We start from the raw sequence: 18,201 nt of genomic DNA on the forward strand, positions 1-18,201 counted from the left end.
CTAGCCGACACTATATCGTGTGACTATCAAAAAAAAAACCTTTGACAAAGTTAGAGCTGCCATTTCTCTGCATTTAGAAAGAGATTGGTTCTAGGAATATAATACCATATAAATCTCATAACTAGAATGCTGCCGCCTACGGCCGAGCCAATGAGAGGCCGTAGAGTGGTTCCGCCAAGGAGGATAATAATCCTCCTTGGTTCCGCTACTATCGCGGGAGCTAGGCTACGTCATTCTCTCTGGTGACATTAGCTGAAAACTATTCGTGAGTTCTGAACCGTTCAACCAGTCCCCATGCGCACTATTCGGCAAAAAAAATTCTAGAACTACCCAAATGCAAACTATTCGCAGACAAGAACCTCTTGTTGAACCGTTTGGAACCGTTCTAAATGGTACCTGCTCAAGAGCAAGTACTGGCCGGAACTCAAGGTTGAAATCTCTAAAATTCGTCTGCACATCGGGCTGCGTACGTCAAATCGTACGAATCACAACTATTCGTCCAAAAGTTCTGAACTATCAAATTCTTGGCAGAACCACAGCAAGTTAGCAACCACTCTTTGAGCTCTGATTGCCTGAGATCTGGCTATCGTCTGCCACGGCGTTTGGTCCATTTGCCAGTTACACGGCAGCATTCTAGTTACCTATGAGATTTCTATGTATAATACTGCCTATTGCCATCCTCCTAGATTGGTTTTATATTTAAACAAAACATTAAAATTTAACATAAAATGGAGTCTGAGGGACCAAATAATATATCTGAATACGAAAAACGGGTAAAACTAATGGTAGAAAAGCAGACTCAGAAAAAAATATCCCTGAAAAGGTAAAAAGGAGGTTTGAAGGGGACTTACAGTCACTTACTATGTTTCGAAAAATGATAGCTCTGTATTTGTTTATTTCAGACAATTTGAGCAACATAAAAGTTTTGTCGCAGTAGAGAATCAATTCATAGTTCCTGAAACATTTAAAGGGTTTCATACATTACCAGAATTGCAATTAGCTCAAATAACACAAGAAGAATTCAATAATTACAAATTAGCTGGTCTCTCGGAAGTAGAAATAGAGTTATATTTGCAATATCAAAAAAATAACGTATTCATTAGGTTTCTAATTAACTAATAATTACGTATTAGTAAAATTCATTTAATTTCTAGATAGCAGCTATTGATTGTACAACTACCACAAAACTACCAAATATGGGAATGGAACCTACAGTATATATGGAAAAAATAGAGGAAATAAAACTGAAACTAAAACAGATTATGCAATCAAAAAAAGATAAACAACTCAACGTCACTTGCATTTTAAAAGATCCCTTTTACCATGTAGCACAACTAGCAATGCAAATTGACTCTAATATGCAAATAAAACGAAAGAAAATTGTGAAGAGACACAACAAAATGAACACATTGACCAGCGAATATGAAATCAAACAAATTAAAACTAAAAGCATTAACACTTCCTTATTACAAGTAGCAGTGCCCTTGGAGGAGGAGGATATTTTGCAGAATAGACTTTCTATGGATGAAATAAAAGAAATACCAAAATTTCGGAAATACAAACCCGGTGACCCAAGTAATGTAGGTACATATGGAAATTTTAACTATAGAGGGGTGTGGAAATGATAATTTATCATTATCATGGTAACTGTAGAATTGTCATAGTGGTGGGAGGTTTTCATAATTTTTATTTAGATCAAGGAATGGATGGGTAATAGAAAAAACTACCACAGTAACTACAGAATGAGTACTGGGTGGTATTCTGTAATATAATTTTATTTGGTCAGCTGCTGAGTTACGCTTTACCTAGTCAGGCTTTGTCTTTATAGAAACATTACTCTAAGATTGATCAGGAATTGACGTTGACCTTATAGTTTTAGCTTGTAGGTGGCAGGGGTGCAAGATAGAGCTGCTACCAATGAAATACAAATTCCAAAGTCAAACAAAAATTTATTAAGTTCGTATTTCATTAGAAATCTAAGAATAACACTATAGCTCTCAAATCTATCTCTGAGCTGCTTCTTTTTTTCCCAATAGAAGGTTTCCTTTTTTTACAGGGTGATCTGAGACTGCAATTTAGGATGGGCAATGTTTCACCATTGTTCAAAAGACTAGTTTTATCTAATCTTCCGTTATTATTATTATTAAATTTTTTTATTGGTCCCAAAATTATTAGATTAAAATTTAAAATCTATTAAGATTCGTTGTTAACTGCAAATTGGTAATGCTTATTGGATGGCTTATCTTGTAGCCTCTGTTCCAGTCACAGAAATTGTAATTTTTATAATTTTTTTTTTTAATTATATGAAGGATTATCCCAGGGTATGGTAATGAATTAAGGAAAATATTTTTTTTAATAATGTTTCTGCTTCAATTGCAGCTTAAATTTTGACTAAAATAATTTTTTCTTGAGGTTTTATACTTAAAAAATTTGCATCGTAAAGTGGATATTCGGGAATTAGTCTCATTGTTTAGTCGATTTGACTCTGAAGAAAATATCAAGTATCAACTTTTAAACGGCAAAATGAGAGGTCAAGCTTTTATTACATTTAAAGGTAATTTTCCAACATAAGAGTGATTTTTTTGTTTTATAAAATTAATTTTTTTTCACAGATGAACAAACAGCGGAAAACGCTTTTCACCTCATTAATGGTTATAGACTAAGAAATAGACCACTTATAATTGAATATAGTCAAAAGATGAAGGTATCAATTTGAACCGCTTCCATCAGAATCCAATTTTACAGTCCAATCGTATGGTTGCCACCATTCACAGAACTGAAGTACTTTTTTCCGTTGATCATCAAATTTTTGCTTTTGGGGTTTCATCCAAAAGCGAGGCTCAATATCCAACATACCACCTAATATTTCCTATGTACAGAGAAAGATTAATTAAAAACTAAAATTTACATTATTGCTGTGGTTTTCTACTTTTCCAAAGTAGTTTGGAAATTCTTTTTCATCTTCTATAACATGAGCAAAACCCCCTTGGAGACCAAAATCAACGCTAAAATATGGAAGACCCTTGGGGACCTAAAAATAATCATTAAAAATAAATTAACCTGAAAAATATTGGTTTAATTTCTAGAAATACCGAATGTCTGATGTCTTTTTTAGATAATTCAACCAATTTTACATTTTGAGCCCATTCAGTTTCAGATTCTAATATGGCTTTCTATAAGCAAACGTGTTAATTTTAAAAACATAATAGCATACCACACAGTGCAATGTTAAGAACATATGGTGTTGGCTTAAGTAACCAACCTTGAAGTACATAGGGGCCATCATGCCAATTTCTTGTTCAAGTGGGACGCATTCTATAATCATATGGGGATGATGACGTAAATTCATGCTTGTTTCCATGAAAACAGTATCTTGTCCCCTGTCTTTGTACATCAATGTTAAAGTTTTACGAAAATTTTGAATTTCACTCCAAACATCTTCATCAAGTAAGGTTGCAGAGGGAACGTGTGTCATTGGGACAATAAAGCAATGACCATCGGTTAAGGATTCGTAATATGGTAAACATAAATAAGACTAGAAAAAGATACACATTAAAACATACTATTGAAATGTTCCTGAATAGATAATTAATTTTCCTACCTTTCTCCCAAAAGCTACAATAAGGTGTTTTTGTGAATTTTTGCTATCCAAACACTGGTAGCAATTTTGAGTTGCCAATGATTCAGATTTGTGTTCCTTAATCGCTTGCCATTTACTTCTTTCAAGATCTTTCGAGGATGATCCTCCACGAGCTGCTTTGTCAATAAACACGTCATCAATGTCATAGTCCTCATTTGTTTTTGGGCGATTCTAACGTACAATTTACAAAGAAAATATAAATAATATATAACTTCTACATGAAAAATTAATTACTTTAGCTGCCATTTTGAGATACATTGCAGTTTCATCATCCACAGTTGTAAATTTTTCTCTTTCAAACTAATTATAATAATTACATTAAAAAAGGATATTTAAATAAAGTGTAAATATGAAGTACCATTTCTTTCAGAGAATATTTTTCATCATCATGGAAATATCTAGCGCGATTTCCATCCCTATCATGAGTTGCGACTTTAATCTTTTTTCGCCTCCCATCTGAGGGTCCAGCTTCATCTGGTAGAAATCTGGTCATTCCTCTAGCATTAGACTGAGTGAGCATTACTACTTCTTGTTTCGAACTACCGGCATTGCAACTATCCTCAGTCTGAAGACCCATTTCCTTAGCCTTTAAAGCAATATTCATTTGCGCTTTCAATTGAACAACTAGATCTGTATTCCCCATCAATTCCGCTTTCAAAATTTTTGCACCAAGAACGTTCATTTCTTTCTCAGATAACACTTTTGGTTGAGGAATTTCTGACTCAGGCTTTTCTACTCTTTCTGGTTCTTTTTCCCGTTGACTTACTTTATGAACATTCCCTTCACTTTTAATTACCTCTTTATCAACACTAGTTTTCATCCATCGAGATTTAGACTTATCGTATCTTCGGGACTTACGTTCATATTCTTCATGACTATCTCCAGGCTTTTGAAAAGATTTCCTATAATCCTGTCTCCTTCCTCTCTCATTACCTTCTCTACTAGGTTCATAATTACGTTGCTTATCTTCATCATGACTGCAATCTGACCTTCTGTAACTACGTTGTTGATCATTTATATCCAGGCTTTTCTTATCCTTTCTCTCTCTTCTATGGTGATCATCTCTTCTGGTATTGTAACAATCACGCTGAACAGTACCACTTCTTCTTGAACACTCTGGATTTTGTCGTTTTCCTTCGGCTTCAGAAATTAAAGACTGTAGATTTTCCAGTGACTGTAATTAAAACCAACTTAAGTAACCTCATTCTAAAAGAATTACAAATTTTTGGAGCATACCCCCCATCTCTCTGTAGCAATACTCTCTGGTGACTTTCCTTCTTCTTTAGCTTGTTCAAAGACTCGTTTGTAAGCTTTTCTAAGCCAGTTCAATCCACCATCACCAACTGATGGTACATTTTTATTTTTATTGGTATCTTCAGATGGAAGTCCAATTCCACCGTCTTTCCAATATGGATTCAATTCTCTAGAATGTTGCCCAGGCTACATACATTAGGGAAATACAGTTAAAAAATATAAAATTGTAATTTGTTATTTTAAACTAACTTTGTCTAATGTAGCTAATGATTTTTTTTCATTTTTCAATATCTCCTTTTTCTTTTTGCGCATCTCATCCCGTGTGGTTGTAGGGATTAAAGAATCAATATCCATCCAAGCATCCCTCTATAATCAAGAATTATTTAGAGTTATACTATAAGTAAATGAAACTAAACTTTGATATAAAGAGAACCTCAGGCAATGTTTTCTTATGTTTTTCAATTTCCACCACAGCTGACTCCACCCATTCCTCACTTTCAGAACTCTGCAAAATAACTTAATTTAAAAACTGTTTAGTAAAGAAAGAAAGTTTTATTTATCTTTTACATATTCATCGCTATTTTCCTTTTTCTGATAAGAGTCACTTTTAGAATCCTTCAGTTTCTTGGTCTAAAGTAAGAAAAAGTTACCATAACTCCATTTTACATACATTGCTAAAATAATATTAAAAGATTACCCTGCATTTTTTATCCATTTCAAATTACCAAGTACCTAAATAAACAATATTATAATTAATATCAATTCAAAAGTTTACATCAAATGAAAACATTTCAATTGGATTAATTTTTAGACCAAGGTAAATCGACTATAACCAAAACTTCAAGCTAATGATGTTTTTACATGACCATATCTTTAATTCCTTAAAACCAAATTTTACAAATGGTCGAACAGTTTCTTATTTAAAGGTGTTGCAATTTATGAAAAGGTTAACAACACCCAAAAAACGGCTGCTTTGTTTATAAATACAAAATGTAGGTTTTTTTTAAACTTTTTAACATTTTTTTATCAAATGAAATTCTGTTTTAATTATGCATTTTTTTCACTGTGCCGGCAAAGTATTTAACTATATACAATGTGGACATTATACAATTAATTTACATCCTTACAGAAAAAAAGGGCGCATTTTAGGAGGGAAAAAATTAATGTGAAACAACCAAGTTATTTCCCACGCACAGTAAAAGTTTAGGTTATTTGAACAATAAGATTTTGAAAACATACTTTTATTTAAAAAAAGCCCCGGTTAAATTAAAAACTTGCGACAAACTGATATTTATACAAAAACACTATACATTATTATATAGCCATCAAAATAAAAACATGTCTAGTGACGGAAATGTTTCATAATAAATAAATATGAACTGTTTACGAATGTTTGTGAACAGCTTTTTTGTTGATAAATGTGAAATACACAACAAATTGTATCCCCAAAAAACACCTTTATATAACTTATCAATCTAAAAAAAATAGGAAGATACAAATATTACATGTTAAAAACGCCAACAGATAAATCATTATCACTTGTGGTATTTTCAATCTTTTATGTTTATATTTATTTTGTCTCTATATAAAAAGGCAATTAAGTTTTTAATTGGCATATATTTTTTACAAATTAGTTTTAAACCATCTTTTTTTCTTAGAGGGAAATAGGTAATTTATATCTAAAAGGGCTCGAAAAGTTTTTTTTAAATTATAATAGAGATCACTATATGTATATGCACTTGTGTTTTTACACATCTTATACTATTCATATTTTTACATATGCAGAGGCCTTTTTATTAACCCAAAATAAACCCCCGACCATCTTTGTGTCATTTTACATTAAATGATGATGAGATGATACAATATTTATATCTTTGTCACATTTTTTATATATTTTTTGTATTTTTTTTTTCATATAAAAATTATTTTGGTCTTAAGCCACAAAGCACCACAGCAGTCCAAACATCACTACCTCTCCAGGCAATTGTTATTTATCTTAATTAAAACTATAAATGCTTAACTTTTAGAAGTGTTATAGTTGGTAGAAAAAAAAATTAAGCGGCAGTTAGAAATTTCACAACTTGTGGAGGAATGTTAAATAAAATACTCAAAAAAAATTGTTTGCAGTTTGGCTGAAATGATTTGATTGAACTAATGAAAATTTATTGGATTTCAGTAAAAGCTGACAGAATATTAAAAAAACATAAGGGTAAATAATAGAAGGATGTTTCCTCAAAAACCAAGGTATCCGAATATTAAAGGAATAATAATGTATCCAGAACTACAAATAAAAACTTATCATTTAAAATTATTTTATATTACAAATGGTGAACTAAATAAAGAGCTAATAAATTACACACATTGTACTATACACTTTGAGGTTTTGAAATAGTTGTTTGGAAATAAAAGACGTGAAAATTATTTTCCAACTTAATTACATAAATGTACATGCCTGCTTTTCTTCCACTCAACTGTAACGACTAAAATGGTTGTTTGCTTTTATTTTTCAGCTATTAAAATGAACATTTTTGTACCCTTCTGGTAAATCGTAATAAAATAATAACACTCATTTTATTCATAGTCTGGATCACTTTCTACATCATCAGAATCATCGGAGTCTAAGATTCTCCGACGCTTTTTCTTATGTTTTTTCTTGACTTTTTCTTTGAGGCTGCTTGAAGATTTGGGCGTTTTGTGCTTAGACCTTGACCTACTGTTTGTGGCCGGGGTTTTGGTGGTTTTATGTGTTGCCACAATGTCTTTGAAAGGCGTTGTCACTACACTGTCAGTACTATTAACAACTTTGTTCGTACTTTTATTTTCATCACCTTCTTTTTTAATGCCTACAGATCTACCAGCGTTAATGGCAGTTGCGACTCCCGTGTACGTCCTTAACAACTGGTCAGCTGTAACTGCACTATTTCGCGCACTGTTCGAGACTCCCTCCTCGTCTTCGTCATCATCATCACTAGGGTCAATTGAAAGCATGAGCTGTTTGAAGTTAAGGTAATGGTTAACCAGAGCTTGTTTGCCTTCCGCGTCTAAAATCTCTTTTTCATCGCGATTTAGATTTTGCAGAGCAAATTCTATAACTGCCGTTGGTTTGAATGTAACACCACTCCTTCGGTTAAGAGCTTTTTCATACACTTTGGCAGATTCATTTGGGGAATACTGTTGTATTTTATTATCAGTGAACCCGTACATATCCTTCAGAGTTTGTTTAACAAAAAGTAAAAGAACCCAGCCTTGAGACATGTTTATACATTCTTGAAGGTTTTTGGTATCTTGTGGAAGACGATCAAAAATGGATTCAAAGTCTTCATCATCATCGTCGTCTTCCTCCACCACTGTGGTGGTTTGCGGCAAACGCTGGGCATCAGGCACAGACGAAAGATCTGTTAGTTGGGGTCCATCACCAGCAGAAAGTTCTTTTTCTTCAGTCAAACCATTCTCACAAATACCACCAGAATCTTTTTTGACAGTATTCGAATTTTGAGGATTACTTTTACTTTTCGGAATTAGGCCTTCGCGAAATGATTGTAAAAGATTAGCCCCCGTAACAGACAGCATTACATCAATATGATGCATGATAAATAAAGGTTCATCTTGCGCCTGGTAAGGAAAGTACACTAAATTGTCCGCAAGATAAATCATTTCAGCAAGTGTTGTTCGACATTGATCATCAAATCTTTTCAAAATTGAGAGCACGAATGCGCGCCGGTTTTGACGCGTCCCGCGGATCACAGAGTATAGGAATCCATTCCTACTAACAGAGCATTCAGCCATTCGAAATCCCCTAACTAAAGAGTCATATTTAGGTTTTAAGAGTTGCTGAAGTTTAAAAGACATCTGAACACCGACTAAAGCCTTCATTTGCACAAACCCTGGATATTTTTTCTCAATATCTTGCAGTAATTGATCAGCTTTACTTCGAGTGACATTGTCATCATCAGATCCTAAGCATATTAGGTATGGTACTATTTGTACAGGATGTACTAAGCCTTGGCCAAGCGTCACTTGTATTACTTTAAGAGCCGCTTGTCTAACCAAATCTTGTTTGCTTAATACAGCTTCTAAGACCTGTTTCAGGTAAATCTGAATCACCGTACTAGCCATCCCTGATGAAACATCCATTTCTTTTAGATCTTCATTTTTCCCCACTTTACTCCACTCTGAATCTTTCTGGTTTAATCGAGCATCCTCTGCTGCAAGGTAATTGCTCATATTTCTTAGTACTTGACATTTCATTTGAGGCAGGGCATTTGCGTTTGTTAATATTGCTTGATAAAGCTCTTTTACTTCTGGCCCCATCATGAAATCAAAATACCTCTGAAGAAAAAGTCCAAGCCCATTTAAAGCTCTTAATGAAATTTCATTGTCATTATGTAAAGTAAAGAAATGGAGAACTTCGAAAATCCTAGCTGGATCATGGTTCTTTTCTGGGTCTAAGGGGGGTAAGTTGAAATCAAACTGCACACAAAAGAGACCAATTGTATACAAGGCTCGTATCAAATTTGGCCTATTCCCCGAGGGAAGTGATCTTTCGTTACAAATTTTTCTGCAGCCTAAAGCGCAAACAAAAAATTTCCTGAAAACATCTTTGATGAAAGAGTAATTTTTTGTAACATTGTTCACAATGGTGCCCAAGCAAGCCACGCAGCTATTCATAAGATTATAATGACTGTGTCTCAATATAAGTTTAACCAAAGCTTCCTCCAGTTGGGTTAAAAAATCATGGCTTGGGTGGTCCAGTAAGGGCACAATTTTCTGCAAAATATTTGCTGCGCTGAGAGCAACGACATAGTCGTATGGGGTATTTGAAGATATACTTAAATAAGGTTGAATCGTTACTGCGTGTCGTATAACCAAATGAGGCTGGATTTTGGTAAAAAGGTTTAACGTAGTAAAGCAGGCTGCGAGATTTTCAGTAGCTGCAGTTTCTGAGGTTGATTCTTCTAGAGTTAATACGCTATCAACCAAACAGTCTACTATTTGTCTGCAGGCTTTCACCACGGGTTTTACATTAATTTCCTCTTTCGCCTTTAATAAGTTGGAAAGCAGCTGTTCAAACCATTCAAGGCCAATGTCTTTGCAAGCGGCAACTACATGTGTGATATTTTTTACTTTTTGAAGTATTCTATCCTTTTCTCTGTCTGGAACTGGTATAAACCACATGCTTTGAAAAACTTCTCCGACTAGCTTTTTAATTCCTTCTTCGTCATTTACTCTTCGAATGATTTTGACACAAATCTCAGGAACTTTTGGAAAGTCCGGTTGCTCAAGGCAAATGTCTTTTAGAATTTTAATAACTCTTTTTCTTACACTTACACCAGTGTCCAAGATTCTAGCTGTGAGCATATCGTAGTATTGATGGGTGAGCTCTGGACGGATTAGGATGAACTTTCCCACCAAATCAATAACAGCTTCTCTAACGCTAGTTGATGGATCTAACAAGCTGCCCGACACACCATTTTGCATTTCAGGACGGGCTAGAATCGATGGATCAGCTTCCACAACCATGCTTAGAGACTTCATGGCTTTTGTTCGAACTGCAACGGTACTTTCATTGAGAACTTTCAAAATTTTTACTAAATAATAGTCAAAAGCTTTTGAAATGGATCTTTTAGAGGAGAGAAATCTGGCCACCAGCTCTGCAGTTTCATAATCGAGTTCGGTAGCAGCCCTTCTCATATTATTCTTCTCAAACTTTGGAGTGATGAGTGTAAACAAAAACTGCTTTCTTTCTTCTGTCAACGCCAGTAACTCTGCACTGTTATCATCATCATTTTCAGTTTCTTCTAGTAATTCATCTTCTTCATTGTTTTCAGCGTAGCTAGCATTAACTGTGGCAATTCTTTTGTGTTTATTAGCCCCATGTTTAGATTTTGATTTGTTGAGTGGAGGCGATGAGCAATTTTCAAAGTCTTTCTTCCTATTGCTTTTATTACGTGTAGCGGCAATTTCAGAGTTTGCATCTTTGTACCACTGAGCAATGTAAAACCTCCTGGCAAACAGCAGAGTTGGATCACTTTCTAGATTATCATCTAAATAATTAAGTAGGGCTTTCTGCAAAATTTGTGAATCATCTCTCTTTTGAATTTTTGTTGGCTTATGTTTTGATTTTTTTCCTTTTATGGAAGAAAGGGGAGCATCATCTTCATCTAAGCTCTCTTTAACTATTTGCTGGATCACTTCATTGATCGACTCCATTCTCAACTGGCTAGATACAGCATCTTTTCTCAGTCTAGATGCAACAACGCCTAAATACTCCAGTGACGCTACTCTAATGGGAGTATCAACTGACTTGTTGCTGAAGTTTTGTACTAATAGACTTCCCAATAAGCTTAATAGAGGTTCAGTTGCTGGCCACTCGGGTTTGTTAAGAGTACTTAACAAATCTTGAACAAAATTTTCAAAAAGAGGGCGGTAATCCATATCTTCATTTTTAGTGCCACATTTCCGAAGAAAAACGGTTAAAAAGCGATACCCAGTGTTTATCGCCGCTTGATAGCTAGACGTTATTAAAACTTCTTTATCAGGCGTAGAATTAGATGTGGATTCAGTTTTATTTTCATTCTTATCCTTGGAACTCTTTTTTTCACTTATTCCACTCAATATATTCATTGGTTTTGGTTTTTCTATCGCCTCTGGCAATTGAACAACGCTGTGAATAAGTTGTAGAACCAAAGCAGTTAACATTTGAATGTTTTCTTCAGAATTCAAACGATAATTTCTTAAACTTCTCTTGCTGGTGGGCAGCCTCGCCATAGATGCCAAAATATCTTCAAGAATGAGTTGACGGTGTTTGGGATATCCCGCAAATATGGATGTAACTAGACGAAGAGCGCTCAGTTGAAGTTCGCTTACTCCTTCAACGAAAAATGAGCTGACACCCAGTGTAGACATTTTAAGAATAATGGTATCAGTCATTGATTGAATATCTAGTAGTTCTCCCAACAAACCAACAATTTCGTGAAGTTTGTTATACAACTGAATGATAGATTTGTGGCGAACTTTATTAGCATGTGCTCTTTTCTGTTTAATACTCCCAGAATAACCGTCTTTAGATTTCGGATCAACGCGATAAGCTGGGTCAAAAACTGGGTAGACTGAATTTTGAAGCTGAAACTTAGCTAGAGTCACTATTTTCTCAATATTGTCTTCCAAGAAAACTTTTTCCGGCATACTGACTGATGTCATTATATACATACATATTAAAGACGCATCTACGCTTCGAGTAATTCTATCAAGAGCAAGCTCCATGAAAATTCTAGATTCCTCTTCATCATGGTCGTCCAAATTAGTTTCGGGAAAAATCTTTGAGCCATCCATTACATTTCTCTCCAATATTATAAGAAGCTTATTCAGTTTATTTACGGAAAACTGATTCGTAACTTTTAACATCTTCATTTTAGCAGCTTCTCTTGTGAGTTCCTTCAGTTGATATAAAGGAATTAAAACTTCTTCTGGACAGTCTGCATTTTCATCCAGCTCTACAGTTAAATCAATTTCTTCCATTGCATCAAAAATAGAATCAACAATCCTTGAAAAATTTTGAAATGTATTTGATTCTGACAAATCTTCAAAGTTATCCAAAATTTCATTTTTAACTTTCTTATTTACAGCTTTTTTAACTATAGGACCGGTTTGAATGTTAGTTTTTGAGGAAAATATTTTGTCCACAGAGCCTTCACTACTTTCATTTCCAGAAATATCTTCCTCGCCAGATAAGGGAGACTCCGCGTAATTAGCTTGATTGGACCGTCTCCTTTTCTTAACTTTATCAGCCAATGTATTATTTTCATCTTCATAATCAGGTTCTAGAGTTCTCTTACTGACTTTGACTTTATTTTTATCAGGCTCTTTCCTTTTAGAAGTGAAAACTCTATAGTTGGTTTCTTTTTTGTTACTGGAAGAAGAAGTGGATTTTTTCCGCTCATGTACCTCATTTTTTGGAGGAGTTTTATTCTTCTTGGAGGTTACTACGTTTTCTTCTATTTCTTGAACATCTGGTTTGTGAATAACTTTTTTAGTGAATTGTTTAATACTTTTTTGGGCCAATATTTGTTCTTCAAAACTAAGCTTTTTCAATACAACAACAGGCCCACTTGTGGCCGAGGACTGTCGGCGTTCTCTTTTAGCCGGTGTGACCGCTGATGAAGTGATAGAAGTCTCATTCAAATTTTCTTCATTACAATCAGAATTTGTAATAGAGTTAATAACTTTCCGGTGAGAGGGTTCAACTAATGTAGCTGATTGACTTTTATTACTTTCGTAGTTATTTTCGCTACTCGTCTTAAGCAGCTTTTCATCCAAAAATGTAGAAGAAACATTATGATTATTGGCAAAATTGTCAACTGAATTTGGTAACTCGGAATGAATTGGGGTAAAAGTATCAGTTCGTGATTCATCAGAAGAAAATGTTTTTGCACTTCCCTTACTGCAATCACCATTGCTTATTGAGTTTACCACAGAGAGGTCTATTTGAGAATTAGTTTGTGGTATTTGTTCTTCATTTTTTAAAACGGATGCATACTGGCTTTTGTCATCAACAACAATACTAGATGGAGTTTGAGGAGAGCAGTTATTCGGCAAGGAATTCGGACTCACAAGTACACTTGGAGTATGGGGTAAATTTGTGGTTGTTGGCTGCCCAGTAACTTGGGCAAATGAATATGAAGAAAGTTGGTTTGTCGGCTGCTGGGGTATATTTCCATGGCTTGTAGGTAAAGATGGTGTTGCCGAGGTTCCAGGCGTAGCTGGGTTTCCCAAACACGCATTAGAGTTAACTGGAGGTGCATTTCCACCCACTGATTGAGGCCCACATTGTTCAAAATATGATGGACTCTCTTGGGTAGGGAACTGTGGGGAATTTGAGTGTGGGGAGCAAGATGACAAATGCGAAGCGCTGAACGACGATGAAGAAGCTGGTTGAGAATAAATGGCATTCGGAGAAAACTGAGTTTGCATCCATGGTGATGACCCAGGCGTGGTGGACTGCCCAGGCTGAGTGGTTTGGTTAGAAGTTCCAGCCACTTGAGCTTGGGGAATATTTGCATTTGCGGCACTTGGGGAAGGTTGAGGCGTTTGAACTGGTATCAAACCTCCAAAAACACCGGGATTACGATTTAGAAGAAATTGTAATAACTGAGAAGTTTGTCCGCAGTGAGCATTACGACCACAATAACCATCTTTCACTTCTACTTGGTCTAACGAGGTACGATTTAAAGCATCAAGAAGCTGTGGAACGAGAAAGTTGTCATGAGGTCCATTCAAAAGTCTTTGGGCTTCTTCAGCATCATGAGCCCCGTGAGACAGAAGGCTTCTCTGGGTACCAGTTGTGCCTGGTAATGGTGTTGGCAACGGTAGCTCTAGCAGCAAATCTGTTAGGCTCTGGATTCCCGCTAATGTAGTTATGGGTACACTAGGACCTTCTCCATTCATGGTGATATTCAACTCCAGTTATTCTCTTCGAAACATGATGAACCAGATGCGATGAGCTGGCATCTTGACAGATTTGGGTCATGGAGGAGCCTAGCTTCAAAAACAAGAGAAAAAATTAGCAAACAATTCATTTTTCCAATCAAGTATAATAAAGACAAAAATATAAAATGAGGTGCAATAATTTTAAAATCTTTGATAAACCTAAGTGAGCCTAAAACACTTAATCCAAAGACAATTGCAGTTAATTTAGTAGAATATAAAACACGCACGCGGCTTGATGTCAATTGTTTGCATTATTTTCTCTAGTCTTCACTAAGCCACCCACAACCCTACAGAAATCTTAGCTAATTTGGAAACCTTAACTGGTGTCAAAGTTGTCAACCACCAGAAACAAAAATTTTATACATAAAATTGGAACTTTTCCTTAATTCTTTGCAATTTTACAAATAAATTCTACATTAAAATTTTTTGTAAGCTTTTATGGGCAGTTTACTTTACCAAAATAAGTTTAAATCTCTTTACAAAGACTTAAGTAATCATAATAACAAAGGCTTATAACCTCATAGAAATTGTAGAAAATACATGTATAAGATAAGTTGATAGAGGCCCCAAGCCTTTGACTCAAATATTACCAAAAAACATATATATATATCTATATGAAAATAAAATTCAACCCTATATCAAAGTGCCAAATAAAATAACTATAAATAGAAGTTAAAATAAAAAGCGGTGTTGAATAAAATAACTTTTAAAACAAAATGATGTTAAGCTGTTAATAAGGCAGACAACGTCAACGATAGGTTAGGCTTAGCATTAAGCAAATTAAGTTGCAAAAATCGGGTATTTCTTTGGTTTTCAGTTTGCTCTATATTACGTTATAGCTTTTATTTTTGAATTTTGATAAACATTTATGTTTAAGATTATGTGTATTTTGTGAATTCTGGAGCTTAAAAGTTTAAATTGACTTTGATCCCAGGTTCGCGGTCAAATAGCGTAAACCCTATGTCGCCCTTTCCCAAAAGAACGCGGGCATCGAGATGTTGCGAGTCGGAAATGTGAAGAATCCTGCGCAGCGTTATGGATAATACCAAAATAAACGGTCGGAATGAAAGCCGATTTACCATCTTTACCCACAAAAATGACAAATAAAAATCATTACAAACATATAATAGACAATAATTTACATACCTCTAGAATAATAAAGTTAATAACACTTCTCCAAGTACTTGAAAATTTCTCGTTTTAACAAACGATCTTCGAACGGACCATTGGCCGCCATTAGCAACTACGGTAAAATAAAATTTGAGCCTCGCTTCTAATTGGTTGAACTAGATGCTAGACTGCCAGTTCAGAGCTTTGGAGTTCACTTTATTAACTTTGTCCTATTACAATCCTGTTAGTATTGGAAAAAACCCGCGAATTTCGGAAAATATACCGTTGACCTATTTTAAAATATATTTAGAGCGTGAAAAAGTTAAAATTTTTGTAGTCAACCAATGAGTCAATTAAGGTGATAAATATCGTAGTAATCAAATTTAGTTTTTTAAGTTTATCTGATAGATAAACTATGACTTATAGACCGAAGTATTGGAATTATCACTGGGTAATAATGAGTTTTTAAACATGAGTCACAAAGCCATTGTGTGAAAGACGATAGCCCCCGGCGGGCCAGCACTCTCGTCTCATGAAGTGACTTTGGCGCCTTAATTCGGATTATAGGGCCCTTAGACCAGTGCCTTAAAGCTAAGTTACCAGTACAAGTCCGCGCGAAATACGAAAAATTAGAGCTTCTCCCGATGCGTGTCGTACGTACTATACAAAATCTACATAGACGAGGCTTTCCAGCAAATTTGATACCTAGCCCACTTCTATTTTAGATTCCTAGTTGGATCCTGATCAGCCATCAGAAATTCAGATCACAAAGAAATAGTTATCGGCAAAAATCTGTCTTTCTCGTTGAAATATTAAGAACTGGCAGAGCAATGTTAGAAATATAAGAGACAATTTTCGAGAAGTCCTATCGTATTTTTAATAAAACTAAAATCGTAGTATTTTGGCGGTACAAGTTTTAATTCAGGAATATTTTGGTTTTATCATAAGTAACATAATCACAAAAACTCTGACAGTTCTTATTGTCTTAATGCATGAGATGTATTCATTTCAACCATGAATATCCAACTGCATTTAGGTAGTCTGCCCTCTGTCTCTAGGATGGGAGGGGCTTCGTTATTATGACATTGATTTCGGGTCGCCATTTCAAAATTGTTTTGAGGCTTAGTGCGAAATTTACTTCGTTAATTTTAAAAGGCATCTTTTGGATTGAATGAAAATAGGTAAGAATATTAACAGCAAATATCTTCATCCACTGGTTTTGTAGCAAAAAAAATATTTTTCTAAGAATTACGAGTAATTTCCTTCCCAGAAACATTTTGTAGATCGATTCAACGACAAACACCTGTCTCCTGATTGACTGAAGTGATGACGTAAAACACAGAAAGACACTGTTCATCCTAGCCCCAGATGGTAGAAAGGGTATTGAAATGAATACATTCTAACTTAATGCTAATTTTCTTACCGAACCTTTTTTTCTTCGTGCTTTGATAAGTTGAGTAATATCGGCTGTCATTTTACGCCAATATACGTGAAACTTGTTTTTCAGTAGACATGCGGTGACTCCTTAAACGGAACTTTCAAGGGAGGTGTGAGGGGTCGGAAGTCGATTCATAAAACGTCACTGAAACGTCATCAGAGTTTAACTTTGTATATGCGACGAACAGAGACCGAATGACGTATTTTAAAGGGGCTCCAAAGCAGACTTGTAAATAGCGGCAGTCCACGCGTCAAAAACCCCTGAAAAAATCACGGGACTCCTAAAAAAATGTCTTTAGAAGGGGGTAAAGAGTCCCTCAAATTATATCGTTAGCTGTGTAAAAAGAGGGAAAATTTCGAGAATTAAATAAAAAGTTGAATTATTTTTATCTTTGAGGCATTTGTATAGTGTATACTGACCACCACTATTTCAGCTCTCCGAATATTAGTCAAACTCCCCACGGAGCTTGAGCTCCCCTATCTACTTATCTGTGAGGCCTATAGAAATTGACAATGACCAATGAAAAAATTGGAAAACTTGGGCCTACCAGGGAAAAACTTCTTTTAACTTAAACAGGTGTGGCCCGTGTGGGGAATAATTTCCATACTTAGTTAGTCTTAGACTAACGAAGTTTGGAAATTATTAGTCCATAATTCCATTAGGCACAGTAATTGTAACAGTGCCATTGAAGACCAAAATTTTGCTTTATTAAAATGAATAAATGGGTTTGGAATGAAGATTTCAATGGTTAAATTAATTGTGATAATATTTACGAGCATTTTAATTTACCCGATCACGATTATATATGAAAATATGTAAACTTTGATGCTGTAGTTCGATTACTGACTGTCTCTTTTATAATTATCATAAAATTTTTATAGGCTTTGCCTGGTTAGGTGCTATTTATTTTCGAATATAATATGGAGGAATAAAGAGAGATTAAAGAGAGATAAATTTAAACGAGGGGGGGGCGAAGAAAGAGGGAAGAGTCCTGGACTCGTCGAAAAATTAGATCGGCGGAGGGGTCCGGGTCCAGTGGACTTTCTTAAAAATATACACTATTTACAAGTCTGCTCCAAAGTTCGGTGGCCAAATGTGTGTAAAGTCAGTAAAGTGCGAAATTTACGGTTGACTCTGCTCGCCTCTGCCAAGGCAGAGTGAGGGTTGGGGGAATGAAAAGCATGCTCAATTTTCTTTTTTTTTTTGGCCACCGAACTTTGGAGCCCCTTTAAATGGACATCTTGTGGAACGGGCGTAAGTGAAGGTCCGCCGC

The 18,201-nt window shown here is 35.1% G+C and overlaps 2 protein-coding genes across 4 annotated transcripts; one reads left to right on the forward strand and one right to left on the reverse strand.

The window, feature by feature from the left end:
* The first annotated feature begins 419 nt into the window (after nucleotides 1–419).
* Nucleotides 420–2,912, forward strand: LOC149947340 (uncharacterized). 3 transcript variants are annotated; one of them, XR_016480339.1, is made up of 5 exons: nucleotides 421–823; nucleotides 903–1,092; nucleotides 1,155–1,584; nucleotides 2,413–2,554; nucleotides 2,613–2,912. XR_016480339.1 is itself a non-coding variant. In XM_090171959.1 (4 exons), the coding sequence occupies exons 1-4, from the start codon at nucleotides 729–731 to the stop codon at nucleotides 2,382–2,384; spliced, it is 720 nt and encodes a 239-aa protein (XP_090028085.1). In that variant the 5' UTR covers nucleotides 420–728; the 3' UTR covers nucleotides 2,385–2,399. The 3 variants fall into 3 exon arrangements, 2 of the variants coding, with proteins under 2 accessions (XP_090028085.1, XP_090028084.1); XM_090171959.1 differs by lacking the exons at nucleotides 2,413–2,554; nucleotides 2,613–2,912 and adding an exon at nucleotides 2,380–2,399 and having other exon boundaries at nucleotides 420–823; XM_090171958.1 differs by lacking the exons at nucleotides 2,413–2,554; nucleotides 2,613–2,912 and having other exon boundaries at nucleotides 1,155–2,349.
* On the reverse strand, nucleotides 2,520–15,755 carry Nipped-B (Nipped-B cohesin loading factor). The gene is made up of 14 exons (XM_090170880.1): nucleotides 15,527–15,755; nucleotides 7,472–14,432; nucleotides 5,592–5,615; nucleotides 5,462–5,524; nucleotides 5,328–5,399; nucleotides 5,144–5,260; nucleotides 4,877–5,080; nucleotides 3,999–4,814; nucleotides 3,875–3,940; nucleotides 3,602–3,811; nucleotides 3,263–3,535; nucleotides 3,093–3,173; nucleotides 2,930–3,031; nucleotides 2,520–2,869 (listed from the first exon to the last, which is right to left on the reverse strand). Exons 2-14 carry the CDS (start codon nucleotides 14,336–14,338, stop codon nucleotides 2,708–2,710), a joined length of 9,057 nt encoding a protein of 3,018 aa, XP_090027006.1. The 5' UTR covers nucleotides 14,339–14,432; nucleotides 15,527–15,755; the 3' UTR covers nucleotides 2,520–2,707.
* Nucleotides 15,756–18,201: the final 2,446 nt, after the last annotated feature.

Source organism: Leiobunum rupestre, chromosome 4, assembly GCF_980474605.1.
Source record: "Leiobunum rupestre chromosome 4, qqLeiRupe1.1.hap1, whole genome shotgun sequence".
NCBI classification, from domain to species: Eukaryota; Metazoa; Arthropoda; class Arachnida; order Opiliones; family Sclerosomatidae; genus Leiobunum; species Leiobunum rupestre.

What these genes read in the sequence shown, in the direction of transcription:
- Nipped-B (XM_090170880.1), bottom strand. Translation starts at nt 14,338, where the DNA reads ATGAATGGAGAAGGTCCTAGTGTACCCATAACTACATTAGCGGGAATC. An exon ending in TTGCTACAGAGAGATGGGGG is followed by an intron (nt 4,815 to 4,876) that starts GTATGCTCCAAA and finishes TTTTAATTACAG; the next exon opens with TCACTGGAAAATCTACAGTC. An exon ending in TGGCCCCTATGTACTTCAAG is followed by an intron (nt 3,174 to 3,262) that starts GTTGGTTACTTA and finishes GTTTGCTTATAG; the next exon opens with AAAGCCATATTAGAATCTGA.
- LOC149947340 (XM_090171958.1), top strand. Translation starts at nt 729, where the DNA reads ATGGAGTCTGAGGGACCAAATAATATATCTGAATACGAAAAACGGGTA. An exon ending in AAAAAAATATCCCTGAAAAG is followed by an intron (nt 824 to 902) that starts GTAAAAAGGAGG and finishes TGTTTATTTCAG; the next exon opens with ACAATTTGAGCAACATAAAA. An exon ending in TGCAATATCAAAAAAATAAC is followed by an intron (nt 1,093 to 1,154) that starts GTATTCATTAGG and finishes TTTAATTTCTAG; the next exon opens with ATAGCAGCTATTGATTGTAC.